The sequence below is a fragment of the Carlito syrichta genome, unplaced genomic scaffold, assembly GCF_000164805.1.
Source record: "Carlito syrichta isolate Samal-C Ts95f unplaced genomic scaffold, Tarsius_syrichta-2.0.1 Scaffold124146, whole genome shotgun sequence".
NCBI lineage: Eukaryota > Metazoa > Chordata > Mammalia > Primates > Tarsiidae > Carlito > Carlito syrichta.
The window spans coordinates 133996-149071 of record NW_007068242.1 but is presented as its reverse complement, the minus strand read 5'-3'; the positions used below and the strand labels follow the sequence as shown (position 1 = coordinate 149071).

General features: G+C 35.2%; 1 protein-coding gene across 1 annotated transcript in view; it reads right to left on the bottom strand.

Moving 5' to 3' along the window:
- The window catches only part of KCNH5 (potassium voltage-gated channel subfamily H member 5), a gene marked incomplete at its 3' end in the record, with an annotated part of 114804 nt that overhangs the window by 41257 nt on the left and 58471 nt on the right, over positions 1-15076 (bottom strand). The window contains exons 3-4 of the mRNA XM_008048533.1: positions 12889-12995; positions 8656-8784 (exon numbers count right to left, since the gene is read on the bottom strand). Of these exons, the coding sequence (XP_008046724.1) occupies positions 8656-8784; positions 12889-12995 (236 nt within the window). The remainder of the gene's footprint in view (positions 1-8655; positions 8785-12888; positions 12996-15076) is intronic.

The window sequence follows — 15076 nt, the reverse complement described above, 5'->3', positions numbered from 1 at the left end:
CTAAGCCCGCGGGTTCAAGTCACACCTGGGCAACTTGGCAAGACCTCATCTCTACAATAAATCAAAAAATTAGCCAGGCATGGTAGCTCGCGCCTGGTAGTTCCAGCTACTTGGAAGGCTGAGGCAGAAGGATCGCCAGAGCCCAGCAGGTCGAGGCTGCAGTGGCCGAGAGCAGCCAATGCACTCCAGTCTGGGCAGAGTGAGACTCCAACTCAAAACAAAAAGTGACTTGTTATTGGTATATATTGTTATTGGTATATATTGAGAATTATAATTTAATACAGTTTTTTCCTTTCTTAAAATATGTGTACATTTTTGTCACCATTTGTATTTAAAATACACAAAAGGCACTCTGTCACCCAGGCTGGAGTGCAGTAGAAAATAAGATAAAATACATAAAAGGAGATATTGAAGGAATAAATTAAATGATACATGAAAGAATACAAATCAACAAACGGCATATATTGTTTTATTTCACAGTATCGTCCATGAAAGTAAATGTATAAAAAAGGAGAAATATGGCAATAAAAGCCCACTGTTATCCTCTGGTCTTCTATTTGAAGCACTATGTGCACATACTACTGTGTTCCTTAATGAGTAAGCAATAGTTTCTAATAAATACAAAGAGAAAGCTTATTCAAGTGTCTGTGTTTTTGTGTATCTTATTTTATACATGAAGTCAGTATGACCAAGGAATATTTTACTCCCTTATTGTACCTTATTTTAGTTTCCTAAAGGAAGAAATATTTTTAAAACATTTCAAAACACTGAAAATAAAACACATACATTTTCTCCATGAATAAAAATAGGATGATCACTGATTAAGTAACAGAAAGAAACCAAAAGAAAAAATATAGTATTGAGTTCCCCATTCTAAAAATGTTTTCAATCAACATGCTCTGAGTAAGACTGCCTTATACATGGATGAAAAAAAGAATTTACTACATGATATGACTTTTTAGATGCCAGATCTTATATTTTCTATACTTGGTTGTCTAGCACTATGACTGGCACAAAGTGGTCACTAGATATGTTTTATTTAATGTTTTTGTAGACTGTTTTTGTTAAATGAATTTTTAAAATGAGGACATGAGTTAAATAGGAACTAACTCAGCATCTATAGCATATGTAATTTTTTAAAATTAAAATATAAAGAAGAAAATACGCTCAGCTCTTAGCAGCTGTAGCATACTTAACAAAGGAAGAGCTTCAGGTTGGAGAAGGTGAAAGGGTGTAGAAGGGAAAGTTGGAGAGGGAACACTTGAAATGTTGAAAATTATAATTCTGTCTTCAAAAAGAAAGGACAAGAGGAAGAACCAGCACTGGGTAAGGGACTGGGGATGGGTCCAGGGACTACAGTATAGCTGGGAGAGCTCTAAGAGTGCCTAATGGTGGGAATGCCAGGAAGAGAGTTCTTTAAAGCCCAGACCAAAAATTATGTGTATCCCCTAAAGGTATTGATAAATAAACAAATACATAAATTAAAATTGAATAACTGTTAGCAGAAAAAGAAAGGTGGTGGCAAATGTTAACCAACTTAGTCATACTGGAAGAGAGATTTAGGAGGAAAGACTTGGAAACGATTCCTTCTTTCAAAAAAAAAAAAAAAAAGACAGTTGTAAAATTGAGTAAGCATTTATGAGTTTTGCTATCACAATGTCCTACAAGATGGAGAACTAATCCAAAGTCAAGAAATGTTTATTTCACATTGTAATCATTGGGAGCACTCAAAGATGAGAGCTCTCTGAGATGCCCAGCAATCTTTTTATTTCTCTCAGGTTAAAGTCTTCTTGCAGTCCCGAGCTCCAAGTAACTACCATTTTTCTCAGGACACCTCTAACCGTCCTTCTCTCCTTATTACCAGTACATATCTCTGCTAAATACTTTACTGAAAACAAACAGAAGCCATAAGAAATACAATAGCCCTCAACTTCCCTTCTCTCCTTTCCACCTCCATACCAACCCGCCATCCCACCTGGTTCTTGCCTGTACCTCTGACATCTCAGAAAAACAAGCACTTGCTCCTTAATCTGGCATATGTTACACTCATGCAGGCAGCTTCTAGATTTTTACTAACAATGCCACACTGAATTTCCTTATACCTATCCCTTCATGCTCTTGAATACATCTGGAATTGCCTGTTAATAGCTTAATTTGTTCATCTGATCTCTCACAAACCTTTACTGTACACTCAAACTTTGAATAAGTCAAGCAACCACACTGTCTAGGGTCAGAGAAAAAAGACACTCAGCAGTTCTAACTTTTTCCAGTGATACATTTACTGATTTCACCTTTACAGAGAACTAACTGGCATGACTGATTTTTCAGCAAAGTTCACTGACGTTACTTAGCTGTGGTCGATATGGGATAATGTGAACAGACAACTGAATATGAAGAGCCTAATACTTGCTCTGTAAGTTGTTCATGGCATTATGAGAACATTTGTTCTCCTAAAAGCTCAGGATGCCAGCTCCTTCTTAATAAAACATTAGTTTAGCTCTATTGGGTTGCAATTAACCTCTTTGTCATGGACTGCCTAATCTTAAAAATAAAAGGAAGTCACAGAGGCAGTTAAATCAATCTACTAGACTGCAACACAAGATTCTAATCTATAAGAAAAAGGCTTAGGTAAACAATTATAGTCTTGGCCAAAGAGACTACATGGTATAATTACTCATATTTCATCTGCTGTTTCCTCTCTAAAGAAACCATTGGTTTACAAGGAGAAGGTCGCTACTTTCACCGTTATTTTGTATTCTATAGGAGTTTGGTTTTTGTTTTGTTTTGTTTTGTTTTTGTCCCAATTATTGGCAAGAAGGTGCCATAACTATTTGGCACAAGATATTTCACACTGTAATTATCTTGGCAGTTTTAGAGTCTCTTTGAAAATACTGTACTGTATGAATTTCTTGGCTGTAATTTTCCCCTTTGTACTATTATAAATAGTTTATCAGGTACTACTGACTGATTATCTGAACAACAGTTTTAAGATCTTAATACCAGGAACAAAAGATAACAAGAACACTTTGCCCCTTAAATTATTATCAGTAAGTTCCTTGGTTCAAAACTGTGCAATTCTGTCCAAATGAGAGTATTGTCAGCCTGTGCTTAGGTTGTATAGGGAGAAAGGAGAGCAAGAGATTAAGTTGGTTAAACCCTAATAATAAGTCCACTGGAAAGCTTGAGGCAGCGTGACACAACAGAGAGAACATGGGAGTTGAAATCAATCAGACATTGAGTGTCAGGATCTTCAACTAATGCAGATAATAATACCAATTTTCAGAATTATAGAAATGAGCAATAATGAATATAAAATTCTTGGCATATAATAACTAATCCATCAAAATTGGTCTCCATTTTCTTCAGTGGTTTTTTGCTACCATCCATGGTATAAGTCAAAGGTATTACTGATATCACCCAGTGCCATCCATAAAGACAAAATATCAATTCAGAATAAAATTGGGGTGATCATAAGATTCATTATGAGGAAGATTCATTATGAGGTACACTCAAATTAGTTGGCTGCCATCACATGTAATAGCTACTGTCCCAGATGTGATTCAGAAATGAAATTCAGAATCAGTCCATTTCCACTTATTCAAGTATTTCTATCATGTCTGAGTTTCTTGGTAAAAGCACTAAGTAGAAGATTGATGTCAATTCCACCCAGTGTTGGCAAATGCTCAAAGGACTTAGGCCCTTGCTCCAGTCATGGGCCCATTCTTATGTTAAGGTAAAAAGTCCTTATTCTGGGACTAAATTCTGATTTTACCAGTGTGTCAGTTCACTTGTCTGTTCTGAATGCTAAAAGAATATTTCCTGTATACTAGCAGAACTTTTATCACCTAAATGTGTCTTCAAAATTTTGCAAACACCCTCACCCTACTCCCTTGCAAACATCATCAGCTCCCTGATTCTTGATCTCCCTTGTTCTTCTTGTCTTACTCACCTGATCATATACCAACTCTGGAGAAATACAACTTTTCACCTGCTTCTGCATCTACACTTCTCTGACTAAATATGGGTGTATGAAAACACAGAACTATGCCCATGGATAATAGTGAAATGGATGACCACTAGCTTCAAGTGGACCTTCATGCTGCCCAGCAAGCCTGTTGCATCTCCCTTGTCCACTCACTGTTCCACTTTCTTAGAGAACCAGTTCACACCTACTCCACTCTCCTCACATCTTTCACCATCCTTATTCTCATCCTCACTTTCTGTTTTTCTGAGAAAACAAGAGCAATCAGAAGAGAATGTTTCCATTGTATATTTACTTGTTTCCATCTCTCTCATTGGAAAATGAGAGAAGAGACTTTGTATCTTCAGGACCTAGAATACAGCATGCACCATACTGTATGCTCAATCAGCATTTTTGGTTGGGAAAATAGAGACAGATGTAATATAAGGGGACCAAAATATTTCCATAACAGTTCATGTTCAATAACTCTGGTGTCCATGGCTGGATCAAAAGCAAGTCAACTGTCTCCAAGTTTAATGCTCTAGACCCATATTATGTTAATATGATGGTATCATCATGGAAACTCATCTGCTTTTTTCCTAAACTTCCAAGGTTCCCTTAACTTGATTTCAAAAGTTGAAAGATATATTCTTATACTAATGTTTCAAAACATATCTTCCTATTGTGCTTGCTTCACAGATATAGTAGGATGATGACTTGATGGCATAAATATTTTATTTCTATTAAACTTTTCATATTAAATGTACAGTGTGCATGACTAATGGAAAATAGCTCATATACGTCATTCACAGTTATATTTTGCAATACTTTTTCAGTAATCCATTATGTATTTGAAGAGTATGGAGGAGTCTCAAAATAAAAGTCTCTTTAAAATAAGCTTATCTACAAATTCTGGTCCTGGAAAGAGATAGTTTTCTCTAATGCTTTTCACAATGGGGTCTGATTTTCCCTATAAATTCTAATTTACATGTCTATCGAACCCATAGTTCAAAAATCAAGTGGTCTGAGTTGTCTGGAGCTTATTCAAATATCATTTTTTATGAAAATGAATTATTCATTTAAAAGAGACTGTGCCTTACAAAGAATTCTGTGATTCCCAGGTGGGGATGCAGATAAATGGAGAGCTATCAATTTCAGAAATAAAAGTCAACCCTTCCCCCAATCTCATTGTAAAACGCTGCCAACTTTGAGTTTCCATAAATAAATATGTAGTTACTGACACCACCATAAATAGGTTCAGCAGGTCAAAACTGTGAGAAAGTACTGTATTCTTCTTAGCCAACTTCAGCTGGGCCACAAAATAACTTACAGTAAATGAGAGAAAACAATACTTACCTAATATAAAAACATATGGGTTTTTTTTTTTTAGAGAGAAAGACTATAATATAAAAGTTTTTTACTCAGTCTGTCATTCACGTGTGAAGGCAAGGAAAAATTCATTCAGAGAAAACATTAGGTCATAAATCACATGCCAATCATTTATCTTTTATTTAAAAATAGTCGTAGGGCCTTTTTTATACTTAGTTATAGGTTTTTCATAGATGTTCCTTATCAAATTGAAAAAGTTCCCTTTTATTCCTACTTTGCTGAGAGTTTCTATCATAAATGAGTGTTGGATTTCATTAAGTGTTTTTTCTATACCAACTGGTATAACCATGATTTTTCTTAATTGTCCTGTTGATATGGTAGATTACAGTGACTGGTTTTTGAAAACTGAACCAGCCTTGCATATGCAAGATAAACCCCACTTGGTTGCCATGTATAATTCTTTTTAGACATTGTTGGAGTTAATTTTTGTTGATGATTTTTACACCTATATTCATGAAAAATATTGGAGCACAGTTGTCCTTTTTTGCAAAGTCTTTTCTGGTTTTGGTATAAGAGTAGTGCTGGCCTCATGAAATGAGTTAGGAAAGTTCTCTTGCTTCCATTTTTGGAGAAGACTAAGAGAACTGGTAATATTTCTTCCCTAAATGTTTGGTAGAACTTACTAATGAAACCATCTTCACCTGGTGTTTTCTTGGTTTTGAAAGATTATCAATTATCGTTAATTTTTAAAAATAGATACAGTGCAATCGAGATTATCTATTTCTCCATGTGTGAGTTTTAGCAGTGTGTATGTTCCAAGGAACTGGTCAACTTCATCCAATTTATCAGTGGTGACCAAGTTGTTCATAGTCATCTTTTGTTATATTTTAATGTCCATAAGGTGAGTAGTAACTTCTCCTATTGGCAATTTGTATCTTCTCCCTTTTTTCTTGGTTAGCCTGGCTAGAGGTTTATTAATTTAAATGCTATTTTCAAAGAGCCAGGTTTGGGTTTGGGAGATTTTCTATAATGTTGTCCTGTTTTCTTTTTCATTGATTTCTGCTCTAAGGTTTATTATTTATTGTCTTCAGCTTAGGTTTAATTTGCTTTTGTCTAGTTTCCTAAGGCAAAATCTTAAGTTACTGATTTTATATCTATTTTCTTTTCTGATATATGCATTTAAATGTTACATATTTCCCTCTAAGCTGTTTTTGCTGCATCCCACAAATTTGACAATTTGCATTTCCAATTTTATTTAGTTCACGATATTCTTCTAACTTATATTAAGGCTTCTTCTTTGACCCATGGGTTATTAACAAATTTGCTGCTTATTTTCTAAATATTTGGAGATTTTCCAGATTCGCTTATGCTATTGATTTCTAATTTAATTTCACTGTGGTCAGAGAACATACTTTTAAAAATTTCTATTCTTTTATATTTGTTGAAATATGTTTTATAGTTTAGAATGTGGTCTACCTGGTGAATGCTCTACTCTGTGTGAGGTTGAGAATATGTATTTCCCAGCTGTTGGATGCAGCACTATAATTTTAAAACAAGCAAATGAGCTTTAAAATGAAATACTATTTAAAGACTATTCTATGAAAAATAGAATTTGCACCTATCTTAAATTTCTTGGGGACTAGATCTATGTGTAAAGACAAAAGAACAGGGCATATGGGTTCAAAATTGAATATTTTACTTGGTCTTCCAAGTACAAATGAATTTTCTATGTCATAGTTTGAATGGTGTGCACTTTATAAAATTTCTCCTCTTGCAATTTGATGCTAACCAGAACTGAGCAGATACAATGTTATATATGTGAATTCACAAGCAAGGAATAAACCTAATGTGATTTTTTTCTATAATTACGATTACAGTTGGAAAGATTAAAGCTTCTGTGCTAGTTTTTTTTTTAAAGAAGAAAAAGCAACGTTCGCCAAATGCAAGGAAGAAGACATTTTATTTTTAGTTTCCTAAGAGATTATTAAAAATAACATTTCATAAAAATTACTTATAAGAGTATTTGAAATTCTTCATTTATATGACACAAGTTTCTAATTGGAGAGAATAAATTAGAAATAAATTACATAGAAAAATAGGTATAAGCACATACCACTGACTATTGGTTTCTAAAGCAGTCTCTTTGGATATTATAGTCAATAAGATTCCAGTTTACATTTTGCCAGCCACTCTCCTCATGACAAAATTAGTCTTTATATAACTAACAATATCTGCCCAAGATAATATACAACTGAATAAATAAAAACTGAAAAGTAACCTGAAAAAGTCAACTAATAAAACAAAATTCAATCAACTGAGCTCTAGTCCACCTTCACTCAAACCTTCACACTCTTGGTTCTAAAGTTCACCATTGGTATAGGGTGCCCAAACTCCAATTATGTTGATTCTTTTTTTGTTGTTTTTTGTAGAAATGGAGTCTCACTATATTGCCTAGGATGGTCTCAAACTCCAGGCCTCAAGCGATACCCCTGCCTCAGCCTTCCTAAGTATTGGGATTACAGGTGTGAGCCACACCTCAACCAACCAGATTATATTGATTCTAAATTAATAATTTAGTCATAAGAATCGAAACAATAGACACTGGGGACAACTAAGGGGAAAAGAAAGGAAACAAGGCAAATGTTGAAAAATGACCCATTGGGTATCATGCTGACCATTTGGGTGACAGGCTGTATAGAAACTCAAACCTCGGCTCAGCCTGTAATCCCAGCACTTTGGAAGGCTGAGGCGAGTGGATTGCCTGAGCCCATGGGTTCAAGACCAGCCCGGGCAACTTGGCAAGACCTCATCTCTACAAGAAATCAAAAATTAGCCAAGCATGGTAGCACATGCCTGTAGTTCCGGCTTTTTGGAAGGCGAGACGTAAAGATCACCGGAACCCAGCAGGTTGACTCTGGGGTGGCCATGAATGCCACTGCACTTCAACCTGGGTGACAGAGTGTGACTTCAACTCAAAAAAAAAAAAAGATAGAAAAGAAATAGAAATTTAAACCTCACCATCACAAAGCATACCCATGTAACAAACCTGCACATGTACACCCGGAATCTGAAGTTAACTAAAAAATAAATTAATAATAAATTAACTATGCTCTGTAACATTTCTTCCTTATGTCTTATCTCAATTCCTCCTATTACAACTTAATCAACCATTATTTCCACATGGGATAGCACACTATGTCCATTCAAACAAAAATGATTGAATAAAACAGATTCTGAGCAATCACTAGTGTAAATGTGAAGCAAAAGGAGAGCCACATAGGAGAATTTTGTTTTCTAGCTTAATAATAATAATAATGAGATCTTTTAGCCCAATTCGTAAGTGTAGTAATTCTTTTGAAAATTACCTTTTGTTGAATCATCCTCTATTGGCTGTTTGAACAACGTAATATCCTTGAAAGTGCACAGGAACAAGACCACCTTTTCATGTTCATTTCTTATTGGTGCAATTTGCATATAAAACCAAACAGGGGTTCCTGTAACAGAAAGAAAGAGAAAGGAGAAAAGGACAATAGACATGGCCACAGTGGTCTGGTTTCCTGCCTTCCCTTGTTCATCAGCTACCAGCAGCTATGCTATGGTAGTAATCAGCACAAAAGTATTTTAATTGCTGCAAAGCATTATTTTGGATCAATTACCAGTTGTTTAAATTAACAAATGTAGTTTTCAATCCAAAATATCAAAATTCTAAAGTAAAGTGCAGGGTGTCATTTCACAATGCAGAAGCACAATGGCATTCTTGCTACGTAAGTAATGTCAGCATCACCTTTAGGTCTGGGTCCCTAAATCACTGCTGCTCTCACCAACTTCCCTCTGATAGTCTTACCAAATGTGATCACTCCTACATGCGTTTCTCTTCTTGTCATTTTGACAAGTGTTTCCAATTAACTGCAACAGCAATACCTGATGCTCTGATAAGTGTCCCTCTTGGAGAAACATCCAAAATGCTGTTTCTATCCCAAGGCTTTCTCATCGGTCAGGTAGACTTACACGATAGCTCTATGGCTTTGGTTGCATCACCATATCAGAGAGAGAAAGAATGTCAGCAACACTTGATGCCTGAAGTACACAGAGCTCTGCCTGAGACCTTTAAGATAACCTTAACAAAAACACACGTGTCCTTAGTCGTTAAGATCCTCAGGCATCTTCATGAGCCACTGCTTCCTCCCCACTTCTTTCAAAGCATGAAACTGAACTCTGTCACCATGATCTTCAAAGGATGGCTGCTGCAGACTCTAGAGGGCTTCAAAGCAGTCAAGGCTTATGACTTGGACAAATCAGGAACTGACATATGCCAAATAACAGATAAGTGAAGGCACAAGAAATGCCTCCAAAGGAGTAATTATCTACCAAGTGATAAAACACTGAAGGAACATACCATCAGAATAAAAAAAGACACATCTTTCATCATATTTTCTCCAAGCTACAATGCAATAAAGCCCTTCCAAATATTCTGTCTTAAGACATAAAGGTTTTTGTAAAGTTTAGAATTTGGAGAGTGAAATGTGCAGCTATTAATAGTCTATAAGTGAGAGCTTATAGCCTTTTAGTGCCTCTCAATACAAACCAAATAAGAAGCATCTTGTCACCTGTGGCCTAAAAAATAGTCACCTAATGTCACCACAAGGGGGAATTTTTCATTTAGACAAGATGAGATGACTTAACTGCAAGGCTCAAGACATTAGAAAATTAGAGACAGGAGAATTCTGTGGGAATATTCTGTTCTGACAACCTGGTTTTTTGAAGGTCTAGGGGGCCTATGGAAGGACATGACCCTTTCCAAAATGATGGTAGAAAGAAACAGGGACCTCAAAAACAAGCATAGTATTACCGAAAGAGGCTTATTCTTTTTCCTGTTTTCTTATTTTACACAGTACATCTAGGAACTGTGAGTGATGTGCAGTTTTACAAATCACCAGACCCAGACATTAGTGGATGCATGGCCTCTGGCTACTCCAACACAGTGAGTTTGAGACAGAGGAGTCATAAACAAAAAAGAAAAGGGCAATAAAAGTAAGTTGTTTTTCAGGGTCTGTTAGAAAACTGAACAGAAAGAGATGATGCTGCATTTCATGTCTTACTATGGAAAAAGCAACTTTTCAAATGGTGGCTAGGTTCAGGGCTGTCTTTAAAACTACTTTAAATATCAAGGTTTTCTTTTTGTTTTGGTTTTGGGTTTTTTTTTTTCAGCTTTTCAAGCCACAGGGTAAGTAGCTTGATGCTAGATCCTTCATATTCTGACTTTGGGTTCAAGGGGCTGGGGAGTCTGGGAAGGTTAGGCAGAGAGGCCTGTTGCTGCTGGAAACTCAAAAAAACAATGCCTTGATATTGATCAGCTGGAACAGTCCCAGCTATTAGAGTTCTTTCTGCCTTTGTGTATGCAGAAAGAGCCATTTGACATCATCACCCCAGAGTTACTATTTCTTTCCCCACAGTAGAAACAGCCTCCTGCTAATCAGCACTGGACCTAAGGAACAGGGACTGCAAACTGAAATGTCAGTAGTTACACATACCAAATCAGATGCCTCAGTTTCTCATTTGCAAAATAGTGTTTAACCAAATTACTGAATGAAAGTATTGAGAGGATTTGGCATGCAGGCTTTCCCAAAACAGTTCTACAGATATGAATATTTATATCTAATATCAAAAAATCACAAGGATACACATTTTTCAGCTGACATTCATTCAAAAGTTTTCAGCTATTTATAAGACTTTTAAAAACTTACTTTAAATAGCAGAACTACATTATGAAACATGGATAGTACCTATTATTCATTAAAGCAAAAAACAAAACCCAGTACAGTTGGTACACAGAAAGAAGACATGAGTACTAATCTAATCTATGGTGCTGTGGGGTATATATCCTACTGGCTATCAGCAGGCCCCTATATAGAGAGATGGTTATCTGGAAAGAACCACATGGGCTTGAACACAGTCAAATAATTATTTCAATACATTCACATAAAGCAAAATATCTAAACCACCCTGGAAAGACTTTCAGAAATGCAAAGTTCAAGTAACACCTAACACAATTTAAAGTAAATAAACAAAAACAGAAAATCCACTAAGGTATTTTTTGAGAAACTCAGGAACTATGGATTTGTCTTTGATACTTTAAAATCAGGAAAAGATTTGTTTATTCTGCTTAAGTGACAAAATGAATGACTTTAGTAAAATGGAATATTCTTACATTATTTCCTAAACTTGGAGTACATATCTAAGTTATTCAAGGATTAGTAAACCTATATGAAAATAGAGGGATCTTTGGTATACAGGCCTTCTACAAATTATCAGTATGTATTTCGACCTGGTGAAAAGATGTTAAAAAAAAAAAAAAAAAACCACCTACAGCCTGCCTTTTCTCTTGTAGAGGACAGAACTGATCATTCAGAATGGGTTGCTTTCTAGGTGACAAGCCAACTAACATTTAGCTATGACTTCAAGCTAAAATATCTCTTTGGCCTTGATTCTAAAATGAAAGATAAGATGATAAGATATTCCCTAGGTAAAACCACTAAAGACAAATGTTCCCATTGTCAAGTGCACTACTCTGAAGAAATGCCCAAGGTTATTATTCCTTTGTTAGTCTACTAATAAAAAGAGAAATCAAATTTTCATTCCAAATATTACATAGAGAACAAATGTTTGAAGAAAATGTTTGAAGAGGATAAATTATGCTCCACAAGATCCAACAGGCACCAAACATGGACCAAATGTTTCCTGTTGAAGCTAGAATGTTTTCCAAACTTGGGAAGAACTTAATAACCATTAATTTCCACCAAAGATCATAATGAACTTTGCTATCACGTACCATTAACACTAAATAAATTGACCCATCTTATGAAAGGATTGTTCATTTCAAAAAAGAAAGAAAGAAAGAAAATCTGGGAAAGCAGCGAAAAGAGATAAAAGTAAGTAATCATGCAAAGAAAGTGAAAGAGAGTGAGTTGTTGAATGTGCTCACTGCTTTTTGTTTGGTTGTTGTTTTTCCTCAAAGCTCTGATGGAAAGTCTATATCATGAGGTATTATGTCATTATAGAATGGACAGTTTACTATGTACCAAACCCATCCTAGAGAACAGCTCACAACAATCAATACAATTTTACCAACCACAAATAGTCTGTTCCAAGAATAATGATTTCTCTCACCAGCCCCTCACACCAACCAGTCTGAATCTGCAAAAGGCCATATTAGTAAAGATTCACCTCAAGTAGCTACCACATATTTACGTTACCTGTGTTTGTATAGAAAGGTCAATGCAGATGCCCAATGTTACCAAATATCTTTTCCTTTAACCATAAAAAAGAAATTAATAAATTTCAATATTATTTTCAGTTACTGTCACATAATTATAGAATTTTGACCATGAGTATTAATTACAAAATGTTTTGCTGCGTATCTTTTATAGGTAGAATCATTTGTTAATTTTGTTATCTAATTTCATCAGCAACCTCTGCCCTCACCAAGAAAAGGAACAATAATAATTTTATATTCTTTCTACATGTTAGCTTTACTACCCTTACCAAAACACAACATTAATATAGAGTTGACACATTCTACTAATAATTGAGATACCTACTGTTTTTCTTGTACAGAAGAACTTCAAAGCAGTTTGACTCATAGTTGTCAAAAGTCTGCCTGACTTTCTCAATGGTCTTCTTGTCAGTCAATTCCCCATACATAAAACTGGGGAAAAAAATAAACAGTTCATTTCAGTTTTGTGTTACCTTTCAAATGCTACAAAAATCATAACATTGTCTTTAATGAAATAGTCAAATATGGTTATAAAATATAATATTGCTCCTATACAATAAATAATATTCAAACTATGTGTAATCATGATTGTTAAACTTCTTGCTAAAAGTTAACTTTAAAAATTAATCATGGGGGAGATCCAAAAAATGAAATTTATTTATTAAAAATTGTGTATTTATTCTTACATGTTTAAACTTCAGTCACCTTCAAAGTACTCTCTGTTTGATGTGACACATCTGTCAAGATACTTTTTCCACTGCTCAAAACAGTTTCTGAACTTGTCAGTTTTGATGCCTTTTAGTGTTTCTGTCTTTTTTTGTTTCACGTCTTCCACACTGACAAAACAATTCCCTTTGAGGCCTGTTCTCATCCAGGGAAACAAAAAAGTAGCTCGAGGTGAGAACAGGTGAATAGGGATGGTGGGTCACGGGGGTCATGTCGTTCTTGGTCAAAAACTGCTGAACATTCAGTGCAATGTGGGCAGATACGCTATCATGGTGGAAGAACCAATCATCGGTTTCCACAACACAGGACACTTCTTCTGCAAATTGTGATGCAAACTTCTCAAAACTACCAGATAAAAAACTTTGACAAGGAGTTTGACAAAGGAACAAATTCTAGGTGTACTATAAGGGACCTGCCCTCCAAAGGATAATTCCAGTTTTTTTTGGATCCCTCCTCATATATAAAGTGGGGGGAGCATTTCTTGCTTTACACGGTTCCAATATGAAAAAATTGCAGTTACTGTGGTTTAGTACAGTGGTTTGATAACACTAGCTTCACAACACAGTTCAAATTTCAGTTACCACAGTAAGCTAACTAGGCATAATTGCACAAAGGACAAACTTTGCTGCTGGCTCTCCAGGCTACAAGTCACTAGCAGACAGATAACTGATGCACAATACAACCAGTGATCAATCACATCACTTGTTTCAAAGCCTGTCAGTACCGGTAACTATATACCTATTATTCAGTTTACACAGAGACAGCAAGGCATGTAGTTGTTTTGACTCCTTGTCTCTCCATGAAAAACCTATATGACATTTTGTAAAAATGGGTCATTGAAAGCAAGAATTAGCTAACAAAGATTAAAGTCCACCAAAGAAATGAAAAAATGATAATACTAGATGGGGAATTCAAAGTGAACCTAAATGAAGTTATAATAGAAATAGATGACCATGGATATGTGGACACTGCTGCCATTTGAGAGAGTCTAGATTTGCCACCAAAGGGACTTACTGAAGGTGAACTCATCAACATAAATGAGGAAAGTGGTTATGACAAAAAAGACAAAGGTTTCCCAGGGGAAGTGATACCAGTAGGAGCCCTAGTAGGTAGTTCACAATAGTAAAAGTGAAAGGATAAAAGATTTGAAGCTGATTTAAATTAGAAAGGAGTCTGACAATTTGCTAAGAGATAGAAAAGATGCTCTTTTCATATTGTCAGTTATATTATAAGTCAAGTTTGCTCAAATTACTTGTGACAGTTTTTTACAAAGAAATAAAACACTTTAATTCTCAATGTTTCTAATTTTCTAAGTCACAGCATACTAAATAAATATTAGTTTTACTATTTTTCAGCTCTCTGCATTTATAATCAACAATTAGAAAGTTTTTAATGTTTTGACGTTTTTAAAGATGACAGAACAATCAAAATTTGTTCTACTGAGTATTAAGATCGTATTATGTGGTTTCAGCTTGCATGGGCTATTTTATGCTTCATACTATCATAAAACGTAAGGACTGTTTATTGTATGTATAATGCACTGACATTCTCGTCATTTCTCAGCATTTTCTGAAGATAAATACAATAGGAGGGTAATGGAAGGAAAGCAAAACTGGCATCTTGCACTATTACTGCCGTTAGAGAAACATACAAAGCAAAACCTAGATTAAAGAGTGAGCGTCATTATTCCACAGAGACTTTCTAATGTTTGACATTCTCAAGAGAATCTCAGCAAAAGTCTAATAATCTATATAACAGAATTTACTCAAAGTCTACATGTCTCTAAA